Source organism: Lycorma delicatula, chromosome 9 (genome assembly GCF_047948215.1).
Source record: "Lycorma delicatula isolate Av1 chromosome 9, ASM4794821v1, whole genome shotgun sequence".
In the NCBI taxonomy this organism is placed as follows: Eukaryota; Metazoa; Arthropoda; class Insecta; order Hemiptera; family Fulgoridae; genus Lycorma; species Lycorma delicatula.
This window is the reverse complement of record NC_134463.1, coordinates 44,494,442-44,509,379: the sequence shown is the minus strand read 5'-3', so window position 1 is coordinate 44,509,379 and position 14,938 is coordinate 44,494,442. Positions and strand designations below refer to the sequence as shown.

The window sequence follows — 14,938 nt, the reverse complement described above, 5'->3', positions numbered from 1 at the left end:
ATTTGTGGTGTTTAATTTCTTTTGTTTAAATGCTTTCAGCATAATTAAATTTAAAAAAACAGTTTTTTAAAAGGAGAATGAGCTCTATAAATATTTTATGTTTAAAGGTTGAATAAATTACAGTCATGGTTGCGATGATTACAATCATTCTGCTGTTGAGTGTGAGCAAAAAATTTATCAAAACAAATTGAGATAATGGGTTTGTTTCATCAGTTTATTCTTTAAGGTTAAGATTTAGTTTTGTGTATAAATAAATATTTTTGTAAACATTCATTTTATCTTAATATTATTTTCATATTTAATTTGAATTACCTGTCCCATTAAATTAACTTAATTGATAGGAGACTCAGGAGGGTCATAACCACTTTGTATCATATCACACTGTTTTTTTTTTACTTTCCTTCAAAAAAATGCTTGATTAAAGAACGGTCAGAAGTTAACAGTATTTCAGTTTTTGTTAATTGAAGAGGTCATGGAGTGGCAAGGATTCATTGACCTCTGATACCATTAAATTTTTACTTTATCTTGACTTAAAAGGGAAGAATGTGTTGTTAAAAAGTAATAGTTAAAATATAACAGTATTTCAGTGTTGGTTAGATGAAGTTATCTGATGGTTACAGTGTTGGAACAGCAAGAAGGCTGTAACTGCGTAACTGTATTTAGGTTTTTTACTGGTTTCTGGAAACAGAAGACCTTTTTAAAATCTGTTAATTATATTTTATTTTTTCGTAATTGAGAGAGCCAGGAGAGCTAGATTAACTGAATGGCAACAATTCTTGAACCCATTAAACCATTGTTTTGTTTCTTTTCCTTGAAGTAAAATGCATTTCGAAATTTTGTGAGAAAAGGTACAGAAATTGTAATAAACTAATTTTAGTTATTTAAGGCAGATCAGGATGCTTGAGTGGCTGAATTTTTAATGAGGCACCATCTCAAAATCTATGAACATTGTTTTTTCCCTGGCTTTCAGAAGCACTGTAAGCCAGTGCTTCCATTGTATAAAGAATGGTTTGAATATTTCAATATTTGAAATCTCTGAGGATATTATAGGCTTGTACAACTTAGTCATCATTAAAAGTTTTGTCTCTGTTATGATAGAATGATTTTTGATAAAGAGTGAAAGTTTTCTTTAGATTATTTGCCAAACAAACTAAGTTTTGTGCATTGGAATATGACATAAAAATCTTGAGTCTGAGTGATAAAAAGGTTTCCTGGGATTTTAATTCAGGATTCTCTAAATGAAAGGTTTAATTGCAGCCATGGAAGTTTGCATTTGATTGTAATATCTCAATTTTTGTTAGTTTATCAGGACACGGGTTCAAGGATGCAAGGGAATCCAAAATGTATGACATGCAGAATGTTTAACTAATGCTCCTGAAACAGGGCACTTTTTTAAAAAGAACAACTTGAGTCATTTATATACTTTGTATTATCTGTCTGCTAGTTAAAGTCGTTGGTTTGCTTCGAAGTCGCTAAGAAACTGAATCAAATTTTAAGAACATTTCTTGTCTAATCATATCTCAAATCCCATTCAGTCTTAATTTTTATATTTGGTTAACCAAGAAATAGATTACATCCAAGAAAATTAAAGTGGCAGATTACACTCATAGACAAAAAAAAAATTAATTTTTCTCCAAGTGTGATAACATTTCTTGATTTGCTTTTTTGTGTAGATTACAAATTTGTAAATACAATTTTTCTGTCACCTTTAGTTTTAAATAAATTACGCTTTAAAAAAAATTAAGGGAAAATATAGTTAAAATCTGTAAAATTTATATTTTGCATGGCCATACCTGTGTTAGAATGATTTCGCTGATGCTTTTCTTTTATAAATTGCCTCAGGCACATCCTGAATTAATGTCAAACAGTAATCGGCTAGCATGTTACTATTGCATTTCCCTTTTTAGTGGCTTTTCATTACCGAAATGTCTTTGTGAAAACGTTCACTGTGTTCATCACTTATGTCTCTGAGGTTGTCCAGTTAAAAATCTAGATGTGAGTGGAGGAAATGTATTTTCAAAGACATATTACATCCCATAGCTCTTTATGAAGTAAGAAGTTTATTAACAATATCTTAGTAATTGTCGGATTTTTGTTTGCCAAAAAACTTTTACAAACATCTTTAAATGAAGCCCAAGCTGCACTTTCTACATTATTTAACATTGAGTTAAATACATCATCTTCGACTAACTATCATAGAGGGCCAACAAATATTGTTTCTTTAATTTTTCCTTCACTTACATTCAAAAATTTCTGCCTGATGTACAAAAATCTGGTACCATCCTTCTTTGTTGTGTTTATAAAATTTTTCATTACTCCTAGCTTAATATGGAGAGGGGGTAAAAATATTTTTTAGGTTCAACTAAGGGCCCATGAATAGTATTTTTCCCATTGGAGCTTTCTCATTTCTTCCACTCTTTGGTAACATAATGATTATCCCTAGCTCGGCTGTCCCATTTGAAAAAAGCATGTACTTAGTGTAGCCTAACTGCATGCCTAACAAAATAGCTGTAACTTTCAAATCACCATGTATGTTCCTATTATTTATAATTTATTTTTTCCAGAACATCTTTCATCACATCATGTCTTTTTCAAATTAATACCATAAGCGATTGGTATCGAAGGATATTTGTTACCATTGTGTAGTAGAACCACTTTTAAACTATACTTGAGACGAATTTATGAAAAGGTACCAGTCTTCAGGTTTATGAACTTGTCCTAACTGCAAAATAAGCTCATCAATATTTGTGCAATAAACCAAATTATTTTTATCAATAAAGTACTAAGAAAGTTCTTTTTGACAGCTTCGAAAGCCTGAAATTTTTGTATTTTTTTGAAGTTAATTCCAATGTTGCAATCTTGTTCCTAGCAGTTCAGTTTGATTTTTTGATAAATTTAAATCTCTAACAAAGTCATTTAATTTACTTTGTAATATAAGATTTGGCTTATTGGAAGAATTCAAAATCATTGTTGTCTTCAGTACTGCCTGATTCTTCATCGCTGCTTTCAAAACATACATTCACAGGTGGCTCAGGAACTGGAATAATTTCACTGTGAGGTACAGGCCTGATTTTAGATTGCATTGAAGGATATTTTACATGTTTAGATTTTTTTAGAAATTCCAGACACTTGTTAAACAAAAGCAACAATCAGTTACATGATCCTTTGGTTCATGCTAAACCGTAGGTACATATTTCATAATATGTGACTTTGTCTAATGTTGTTTATTTATAGATTACAAATTATGTTAACAAAGTTAAACAATAAAAAGTGAGCTAACAAAATACAATATAGGAGGAGCTTAAAATGCTAACTGTACGTTGAAAAATGAAAAAATCTTTTAATTAAAATAAGAAAATTTTTCAAAACTGGTGGATGATAGAAAGATTCTGAGTTCATATTCATTTTCAGAATAAAAAAACAGATTAAAATGATGTATCGCATGTTAGGAAACAAAAATTATGTTTATCAGTGTTATCTATTATGGACTTGTATCTAACTGGCATCATTTCTTTAAAAGCTGTAACTTTGTTTTTCACTGATGAACATTCTGATAATCGTTTTTGCTAGTGTTTATGTATTTAATATTCGTTGAAAAGTATTTTCATTATGTTGTTTCAGAGGATGATATGAATGATTTGTAGCATGTGAAAAATGCCTATTGTTGGAATTATGATTGTTGTTGGAAAATATCAAAGTTACAAAGCTTTTCCTTTCCACAAAGTCATAATGTGCAGATAAATTCTTAATCCATTCACTTATATTTAACAAATTGAGTTTCCTTATGATTCTTCAGATGCCAGTTCCTGTCTACCCCTGAAAGGAACCTTTTGTAAAAGTTAAAAAGAAGATTTCATACAAGAATTGTTGCAAATTTTATTTGCTACTTCAATTTTTGTCATCCTGAAATCTTTTGCTAAGATATAACCAGAGAGTAAACCACAAAGAAACTTTCCACAAGTTGGGGTACAGCATCTATATTTAAATTTCCAAAACGATTTTTAAAAAACATTTTTAAATTCTGTTTGCTTGAATTAGTTTGAGATTTTTTGCTGAGCCCTTCCTGAATGTATAAAATAAAAATTTTCCCCCCCCCCCCCAAAAAAATGGTGTTAATTTTTTTTAAACTTTTATTGTTTATTTTCATATTTATTAATTGTTTTTCTTTTTATAAGTACACTTTGAATAAATAAATGCCAATAATATTCTTTTCACAGGGGGCATCTGTTGGAAATGTGTCAAATAAAGATGTAACACGTAGCTAAGATTTAGGTGTTTAGTGAGTGTTACCTGGTTAAGTTCATTGTAAATATTTTGTGGAACCAAGTTTTGCACGTATACTCCAAAGTATACACATTCATGTGTAGTTTTGTACAGGCACAGATTGAAATGATTGGTTTTTGCTTTAGTTTTGTTTGAAATGCAATTATAGCATGTAAGTAGAGTAAATGATTTAAGTAAGCAAGCAAGTATGTTGTTAGTGATGGCTAAGAAAACTTTTGGCTCATTCACCTGCAAAAATTATGATAGAAAAAAATATTCCAGGAACAGTTAATCTGATTTTTATAATTGAAATATCTAAATAGAATTTAGTCTGTTTTCTAATTATTATCTGTATCATACATCTTTTACAGAATATGTTTTAGTCAACAAAATATTAGTATGAGGGTCAGTCAAATATAAATTAGCCTTTAGTGTTCGCATCTCGCATACAAAGATGAATGGACTTGCACAGAGGGATATTGATGGTAGAGGTGTAGGGAGGAGATGGATGCTCCAGCCAACTCACCATTTACTTCTTTCTGATCAGTAGCATTATATTAGAGAAGAGTTTCTGTCATTGGTTGCGCATCATATTATCATGAAGTTTTTCACAAAAGTTTCTCTAGCCAAACTTTCAAAATTTTGACTAGAGCTGTTTGCACATTTTGGAGATATGATGTCATGTGACTAAGTGTTGAACTGCCCAATCTGGACTGCACCAGGAAATTTAGAGTAGGGCATGATGCTTTAGAAATTAAGAAATACAATAGACGTTCATTGCAAATGACAAAATTTGATTGATCAGTGACCTCATTGAAGATGATCAGCATCTTACAGTTGATGAAATTGTTTCAGAAATTGATATCAGTCATGGAAGTGTGATTCCATAAATCACAAAGCACCACCTCAGGTTCAGCAAGTAAAGTGTAAAATGGGTTCTAAGACTTTTGACCCAAAATCAGAAAAAAATCAGAAACAGTGCTGACAATTTGAATTGATTTTGACAAGAGGGAAATTAATGTTTGCACTGAATAGATGGGACACGTGTCCATCACTACTCCCAAATGGAAAGTGGTGAGTGTGAAGTAGAACCCCTTAACCTACAAAGGCAAAAAGCATCTGTCTGCTGGAAAAATTCTCATAACCATCTTTTGGGGCTGGACAGGTGCATGTAATGCTTGTCAATTTTCTCCACTTGTAGTCATACTATGATTACTGCCACATCTTGGACAAATTGAAAGTAGCCTACAAGCAAAAAAGTTCCTATCAGCCAATGAGAGAGGAGTTTTCATCATCTACATAGAAAGCAGTAAATATGTTTTGTATATTTATTGTGTATTAATAAATGTTTTTAAAACAAAAGTCCAATTTATATTTAACTGATCCTTGTACATAAAAAAAATAACATGCCCACTATGTAGGTCTTGCCGCTTACCACACAGTAGAGTTAATGGCATAAATTTACACCTAAAATCATTCTCTAAGTTCAATGAAAGTAATGTTAAAATAATTATTCCAATGTTTGCTAAGTTTTTAAGTCACATTACGTGAAGCTTAGGTAAATACAAATAAACTATCATACAGACATGCTAATTTATCAAATACATTTGAACAGAGTTGAAGAAAATCATAATTGTATTTTAGTATTGACTTATACTTCCCTAACTTCACCGAGGATGATATGGGATCCCATCACTTATAACCATTTCAGTTGTTTATTAGATAGTGTTTGTTAATTTCTCTATTTCTTTGTGTTGTTTTTTTTCAGAACGTTCATTGATGTAGCGGGCCTACACAGATTATTAATGCAGCATTGCTTCTCGTTAAATATAATATCAATTAACTGATAAGCTTAGTAAAATAAATATCACTGTTTAAAATTAAGATCATCTGTATTATACATATAATATATAAATAGGCACCTTGATGAACTCTGCGACAGGACATAGTGTTCATATAGAGGGTGGAAGAACAGTTCCAGTAGAAGAAGTCTGTGACAAATGGGAAATTGTTTTTCACACGGCAAGGGAAGACCCCCTCCCTCAGCAGCTGCCTCTAATTCATCGACCGTTCATAAAGATAAAGATGGTAGGATAATTATTTTACGTTATTAATTATATATATTACCTCTATGAATATTAAATTTATATTTATAATATTGTAAATGGACAACTATTTTCATAATGTTTACCTATGCATTCTGTGTGGTTTTTTTTTGTTTTAAATTGCTAAGTCAATTTTAGTGGTACTAGGTTTGATTACAGCTGTGTTTAAGTTACGTGATGTAGTCATCGTTAGAGATTGTTCTTATTTATATTTTGAAGAATTTTTCTTATTTTATCTGTATAGATTCCTAATAGTACTTATATTATGCTCCTTTTAATTTTTAAGACTACCATCAAAGATTCATTATTGACTAAAATAAGCGAGTGCATGTTTTCACATAAGTGCATTATTTGGTATCAAGAAAATGAAGGAAAACAGTTGTTCTATTCATTCATGACCAACAGTCATATATTCTTGTTTTGCAATATTTTAACACAGTAGTATCTGTCAAAAAGGTTGGTATTTAAACATTTTGTCGATTAACATATTGATTAAAAGTGAGGCTTGTTATTTAATATGTATGTTTTAAAAATGGTGTAAAGTATGATACATAAAGTTATCAGTAAGAAATGAAAAATCAAAATATATTAAAATATTGATAAAAGTAATAAGAATAGATAAAAAAATAATCAACAGAATAATAAAAAATAAAAAGTATGTGACTACCAACTGCAGTTGCAGTTTCATAAATCATCATCATAAATATCATTGATACTTAACCTTATGAATGTAGTTTTTCAAAATCTTTTCACTGTCTCAATCTTAGAACTTGATTTCCTTAGATGTGAATATATAATAGGAAATATAGTTGAAAGAGGTTTGTGAAAACTACTTCTGGGACATAAATTAACTATATGAGTCTGACCTTCAAGCTGGTAATGTAATTTATAGTTTCATTGGGTTGGATGATTAAAAAGTAAAGCTCACAAATTATATGCAATTTGGATAACAGAAAAGCCTACTGTTGGCCAAAAATAATGACATATGTCAGCTTCATCTTTGACTAGCTTTCATAGCAGTTTTAGTTTATTAAAGCCGTCTCCAGCTTTCTTTTGATGTTCCTATTGCTGAATTTGATCTTTTTTTTAGTTTTTAGACTTATTTTATAATATACATTAATTTTTAAATGAAAAATATCACATTTATCATTTCTTGGAAGTTGTTCTTTTTGTAGACTTTGTCATAATAATCTTCGTTAACAATTTTCATTGAATATTCATGGCCTAAATACATCTTGGTAATATTACCTTTTCTACTGTAGAGACCGATAATTTGTTGATTTATTCAGTTATGATATGTTTGATTTCTGGAATAACATTAGGCGTTGGTTGATGTATACCATTGGGGTCTAAGAATGGTATACTCATTGGTTTGTTCTCCTTCTTTTTACTGAGAAGTTTAATTTGTCCTAAAGAGGCTTGTAAACTGTAAAACTTCAAGAACATTTATTAGCTTTCATTTAGTATATTAATCTTTTTTTCTTATATTCTTATTATATTATTTTTCTTCTTATTTCTTTTTATCTTTCTTTGAATCCTGTTCCCTCGTCATCTGCCTGCTTGGTATATTGTTCCATCTAATCTACATTGTTCAAGAATAGTGTTTTATTTACTCTTCATCCTTTGGAACTGGAGCTGAAAAAATATTTTCAGTTTCTATATGTATCATTTTCAATTTCTACCATCTTTAAAACCTAAAATAAAACCAAATTTTATTTATATATGTGTAATTCCCACACTTAATTTTGCTAAAACAATTCATAACACAGTAAGCTTACAATTTTTTAATGGAACCAGGAAGCATACAATATTATTGTACAGGTTGAAAGTATATTATTGTCCCATTTCAACAAACTGAATAGATTATTATTTATAAATTGACGTAACATACAGCTCAGATATTTTTGGTCTTGGATTAACTTGATAAGGCAATAAATTAATATGAACAACTCATAATCTAGTTAACTATGGTAAAAAAAAGCCAGATTAATTTTCCTCATCAGAATTAGGGTTGCATTCATTTACAGATTCTTTAAATGACAAGATCAAGCAACTTAAAGAATTATTTTTGCTTCTTTTTTTCCATTGTTTTTTTAGTTGATACATCAGAATCCACCATATTTTGTGGGTTATTTATTATGAAATAAAATTTTCTATCCCTCTAATTCTCTGTCCCACTAAACATGTGGAAAAGATATGGGGAATAACTAACTCTTAATAGGAAAATTTCTGGTCAAATAAAAAATCATATTAACATATTATTTGACATCTTTGTGTTAAATAATGTGCTAAATGTTTAATAATTTATCTGTTCTTTTTGTGCTTCAGAAATCAGCTGGGGGACTGCAAAGGGAGACAACAATGATGTTGCCAGTAATGGTAACACAGAACCGGTTCCTCATGAACTACCTTCACGCGCCACTGTTTATACTCATCGCGTCACCAGAACTAATAGTGAAACAAAACCTAGTAAAAGTATACTTGAAAATAAAGTCAATGCTCTATTTGAAATATACTGTGATCCGACTGAAGATGTTATCTTAGCAGATGGCATCGAAAGACTTTGTACTGACCTTTGTTTATCACCCGATGAATTTCGTGTTCTTGTGCTCGCGTGGAAATTTGATGCGGAACAGATGTGTCGTTTTACTAGAAGTGAATTTATTAACGGTTGTCGTAATATGCACGTAGATACATTAAAAGGTATTCAAAATAAACTACCCGAAATAGTCGAAGAAGTGGCTCAAGATAGTGAAAAATTTAAAGACCTTTATAGATTTACATTCAGATTTGGTTTAGATTCAGGTCAGGGTCAACGTATTTTACCTTCCGATATGGCTGTGCTACTTTGGCGTTTAGTCTTCTCCAAACGTGAACCTCCCATATTATCAAGGTGGTTAAGGTTTTTGGAATGTCATCCGCATGTTAGGGGTATACCTCGGGACACTTGGAATATGTTTCTCAATTTCGCTGATGCTGTCGGTGATGATCTGTCGACTTACGATGATGCAGAAGCATGGCCGAGTATATTTGATGATTTTGTTGAATTCGAAAATGATCAGGCTAATCAAAATATTACAACTAAAGAGAAAGATAACATTATTAAGGTGGAACCACACTGACACAGTTTCAGCACTGTGTCATCTATGTAATCAGTCACATTTATTATTATTATTATTTTGTTGTGTACAATACGTGTTGTTATTTAATGATAAGCAAGTCATAGAATATAATATTAATGAGTGGCACTAAAACTGCTATCTCACTTAAACCGCCTATCATTCTTAGGTAAAAATCATAAAACGGTTTGAAATGGTAATTTGTTTTTTTTCTTTACTCTGTTTAATTGGCCTAACATTGATATATATTACAAAATATTGTACCTTGCAGATTTTTTGTCCACAGATTACGATGTCTGATAGGTGTGTGTATAGTATTTTTAAGCTTTATTTAACCCTTTGATCAGTATCTTGTTTTCAAAATATACATTTTTTGCCCAAATGCTAACCAACACTGATTACACTGAAATTAATTAAAAAGTAATATTTTTTCTTTTTCTACTAATACTTTTTTATTTTGAAAACTCAAGCTATTATTTTTATATAAAATAAACAGCCAAATATAAAAGTATAAACAACAGTTAAATAGATATGGTAATAAACAAGTCATTGATATCTTGATTTTGTACTCTTTTTGATATTTTACAAAGAGTTTAAGTTTAAAATGATAGAACAATGTAGATTGATAGCAAACATATTTTATAATTATTTTTCTTACGTTGAACAACAACAGAAGCAATTTTAACGCATCAGTATATGAATATTGATTTAGGCCTTACCTTAAACTGTATATTTATAATACACTGATCAAAGGCTTAAAAATTACATATTTATGTTTGATTTTTAAATTAAATTATCCTTAGGAATTTAAATGTTATACACACTCATTAACACAGACACACATACTCATACACAAATAAAATTTATTTTAATTTTGTTAATTTAGTGATTAAAAGTAGTTGGAATATTTTTTGTACATTATATATTTTGTTGTGATCCCTGGAAAATGGAAAAGTATTAATTAATTAATTTTGTTAATTATATATTAGAATAAATTTCCAGTTGTATAGTTAATAAATAAATATAAAAAATATCCTTTTAGACTGAAAAAATTAGTCTTCTTTAATGTATGTTTTTTTTAGGGAATTCGTTATTTAAATTCATATTTATTATTTTTTTAACTTTTTACATTTCTTCATTGGGTGGTCCAAAAAAATCTGTTATATACTGAACATTTTTAGAATTGTTTCCTTATCATTAAACTTATATTTTGCTTAGGTTTCAATATATTCTTTTATGGAATTTTTGTATTTAAAAAAATATATATCCCGGTTCAAACAATTGTTTAGAGGCATTGCTTAAAAAGAGTTTTCATATGTATGAGATGAGCTTTATGAAACCTTGTGTGAGATTTTTTCATGATTTTTTAATCTCCTTTTTTTATCCATTTAATAAGATTTTAATAAAATTGTAGTTCAGATGAGTTGTTATACCTTTTAGATTGTGATATATAATTCAAATATTTTGTTACATTATATGTTTCTTGTTGAGAATGCCACATACTGCCTCAGAACAGATTGATAATCCTATTAACATTTGTCAGCTGGCCTTATCATAACTGTCATTGCAACTGCTTTATGTTTCTGTTTCTTTTTGTCAATTTAAAAAAATTGTCTTATTTTTTATTTACTTTACTTCACTCTCCCAGGTATATTACGGAGATGGGAAATAATTTTGTATGGTGTTCTAATGTACTGGCACCATAATGAATTTGTTTATTAGAAAATATCTAGCTCAAAGATATGAACGCATTGAAAATTGTGATTGATCTTTTTTGTTTTACTTTTAAATCTGTTTCTGTGCAAGAGCAGTGGTCTCTATAAACGAGAATAAATGAGTAAAAGTTACTGTAAGGAAGTTAATTAAAAAACAGTTATTATAATTTTTTTCCTTATTTTTAAAAGCGCATGTTGATTTTTAGAAAGTGTATATAACATTACAGTACCCAATATTTTTCCAATGAATTTTGTTCTCAGTTGAGTAATAGTGTCATCAAAGTACATTAAAAAATATTAATGACTGCAAACATGCTTATTCATGTCTTGCATGGCTTAATGTGTGGGTTCATGGTCCTTGTATCTGACCTTATTGTACAGAAGGTACGATACAGATACTTTAAAAAATCATGACCACGCTCATGGCAAGGAAAATAAACTATGTTTGCTTCAAGTAGTATATTAAATTAAATATGAAGGCCATTCAGTAATTAAAAGAGACAAATAGTTGTAGAATGGGCTACATTTAGTTTCTTGACCTCATTTTATGAGATTTTTTTATTTCTGTAGTAACGAGTTATTCACCTTTTTATCCAGTCATACTTTTACTACATTGTTGATCTGCACATTATTACCATGTAAAAACTATTTCAGAGGATCAAACAAAAAAAAAGAATCTGGTTGTATGAGATTGGGGCTATAAAGTATTAATGGCAAACCTGACATTTGCAGGTTTTACTTGATTTTCTAGCATGTCCCAATAGTACTCACTGTTGATTGTAATTTGGTCTTCCAATTATTCACAATAAATTGTTCCTTTGTAGACCCAGTGTTAAGATCACTTTACCGACTGACTGACGCATAGTTTTTTAATTTTTTCTGGCAGATGAACAGGAATGTTTCCATTTCATACTACTCTGAAATTTGGATTCCAGATCAAAATGATGAATGTAGGTTTTATCACTAGCTATTATGTGATTTAAAAAAGGCATTACCTTGCATTATAAATCTTGTTTAATTTCGTTGCAAATGTGAATTCATTTGACTGGGATTTCAAGTTGACAGACTAGGAACCCACCTTCAATACATTTTGTGGTAATTCATGATTATGAAATGGAAGTGACAAAAACTCACACTACAAACTTCAGCAATTTCTCAAATTTTTACATATCTCTATGAATAATAAAGTAAATGAGATTCTATCAGTTGAAACTTTCACTGGTCTTCCAATATGATAAAAATCGATGACACCAGTTCTGCCTGATTTAAACTGTTCAATCACTTATAAAAATTTACATGGTTAACGCCTTACTAGTTTTTTTTTTACAGAAATTAATGTTATCTTGAGGTATTTTTTCTTTTTTTTAATGTATATATTTTGACTAATAATGATTGTCTGATTATTACTAATTAAAACACAGTATGATTATACAGAACATCATAAATAAAAAACTTGCCATTACAGCTGGGTCAGCTGATTTGAATGATCAAATACACATGAAAATCCCCCACTTTACACTATATTCAAACTAACAACTAGCATTATCTATCATTGCAGAATACTAAAAAAATATATGTAAAATGACAGAATGTTATGACAGAGAACAAATTAAAACTGGACGAAAAGTTGAAGTCGGAATATTCTGTCAAAGACTGTTAAGGGGTTAATAAACTTTCTACCATACTGTTTTAACATTTGCAAGTGAATTTCGGTTAGTTTCACACTTTCACAAAATAAACATTTTTATCGTAGCATACTGTTCTTCCATGGTACACGTTTCAAGCAGTCGACTTATTGAATTAAACAAACGAGATTATAAAACTGTAATTGTTTTTGAATAGCTCATAATTTCTATATTAGGGGTCCCAAATTGATTGTCAGACATTTTCAGTTTATTCTATTGAATAGTTTTTTGCTGTTGCTATTTGCCACTAATTATTGAATAACCCCTCGTATATTCGTGATAAACCCTTTATTTTATAACATATTTTTTAATAAAAGTTTATTCATTTAAATACTTGTTTGCTTTTGGAAGAGAATGTGTTTTCAGGTTGTGCAGTTGACTTGAGTATAAAAAAAATAAACACAAGAAAAAGTTATGTTGAACAAAATACTAATGTGATAGATGAAATATATCCTTGTGGATCTCCTGGTTTTGAAAAAAAAAAATAGATTATTGAATACAGATGTTTCATCAGCTTCTTTTGATATGAATTAAAATCGATCTATATGAAATTGTAGATAATTCCTGCCCATGAATGATCAGATTTAATAATATGGCCATATTGATCTCGGATACACAACCTGTGAATGATGACCATTATATTTTGAAATCAGTTGTAAGTTTCAGTACTTAAAAGAAGTTGGAGCAATTACTGCGTTATAGAACACTATTTAATTTTTTTAAAGGTTTGTAATTTTGTTCAGCTTCTATTGGTGTCAAGATGTTTTATTTAAGCGTGAGTTGATTTTTTCATGTTATTTATACGATCTAAATGAATTATTTAAACAAAATCTTAATTATGCGACATTTGCTTAATTTTTCTACACATGCTGTGTGTGTTTTACATTTTTTTCTTTTAATTAGGAGATTTACTAAATTTTATGAATTTTGGTTTATAATAGAATTTAATAAGTAGTGATATTACTGGAAGTGTATTTATGTTAAGCATGTTATAAATTTGTTTGAAAATTTGAGAGTCCTTGCACCAAATCTTCAGTAACTTAAGTCCATCCTCCCTGCTGTGAAAATACTAATATTAAAAAAAAAATTATTTTTTGTTTATCCCCTGCTATATTCTGATTTCAGTTCATATTTTAAAGCATAAAATATAAATTATTAATATAGAGTTTAATAATTTCTAGGAGAACAGTAGGTTGGAAATTAAGAAAATTTAATTTTTGATTTTTGTCTAAAATGTTTTTTCTTCATGATTCTGCAAAGGTAACCATCCTACTCTAATAGCACTGAATAACCCATATGTTTTTGTTCTTTGATGTCATCTTTGGCCAGAAACGCTCAATTCTTTGAGTATGAGCTCCTATTATACTGCTTATAAATTCTAATGCACAGTTAACTGTAAAGTAAGTTCATGTAGGAGAATGTCTTGATTTATGTAACCCCTTTCATTTATCTGGAATAATTATTGTACTTGAAGAAATTCATTGAAATATAATTCAAATAATGTATTAGAATAATGGTCAAGAATGGACACTAAAACACCCTTTTGTTTCTCAGCACATTCTGACAAATTCCTGTTGTTGTATAAAGTATATTGTTGAGCATATTTCAACGACTGAATAATGATTCCACTGTTTTGTCGTGGGTATTCAGATCATCAATTATATTTTCATTTTTTAATCATTATTATACACTTCATGTATGTAATTCAACCAAATCATGTTTAAAGCTATGTTTAGTTTTTTGTCACAGAATTTTATTGTTACTGATTTGTGTGGTGCCCATGAATAATTGAAGAGACTGATTATAGTGAAAGGAGTAAATTATCTTTGAATTAGATACTTTCCAAAGTGGCGTTAACATAACAAAAACAGTAATTAGATCTTCATCTAATTTGCTTTGTAAACTGTAATCATTTCATGTTTTTATGTGTAGAGGAATATTCCTTTTAAACATAAATTTTTCAACAGCAAGGTCTTTTTCCGGTGATTTTATCTTACAGTGATAATGAATTAGTGTTTATGACAAAAATTACCATCCCAGTTTTATCATAC

At 29.4% G+C, this 14,938-nt stretch overlaps 1 protein-coding gene across 2 annotated transcripts in view; it reads left to right on the top strand.

Annotated features, from left to right (window-relative positions):
• Positions 1 to 13,743, top strand: part of SCCRO3 (defective in cullin neddylation 1 domain containing SCCRO3) — a 28,490-nt gene extending 14,747 nt beyond the window's left edge. Inside the window, exons 1-3 of one of the 2 annotated variants that reach the window (XM_075376218.1) lie at positions 103 to 199; positions 6,032 to 6,351; positions 8,697 to 13,743. In XM_075376218.1, the coding sequence (XP_075232333.1) occupies positions 6,264 to 6,351; positions 8,697 to 9,490 (882 nt within the window). In that variant the 5' untranslated portion in view covers positions 103 to 199; positions 6,032 to 6,263 and the 3' untranslated portion in view covers positions 9,491 to 13,743. Of the gene's footprint in view, positions 1 to 102; positions 200 to 6,031; positions 6,352 to 8,696 lie in introns of those variants that run through there. The other variant, XM_075376217.1, reaches the window with a different exon arrangement.
• The last annotated feature ends 1,195 nt before the right edge of the window (positions 13,744 to 14,938 follow it).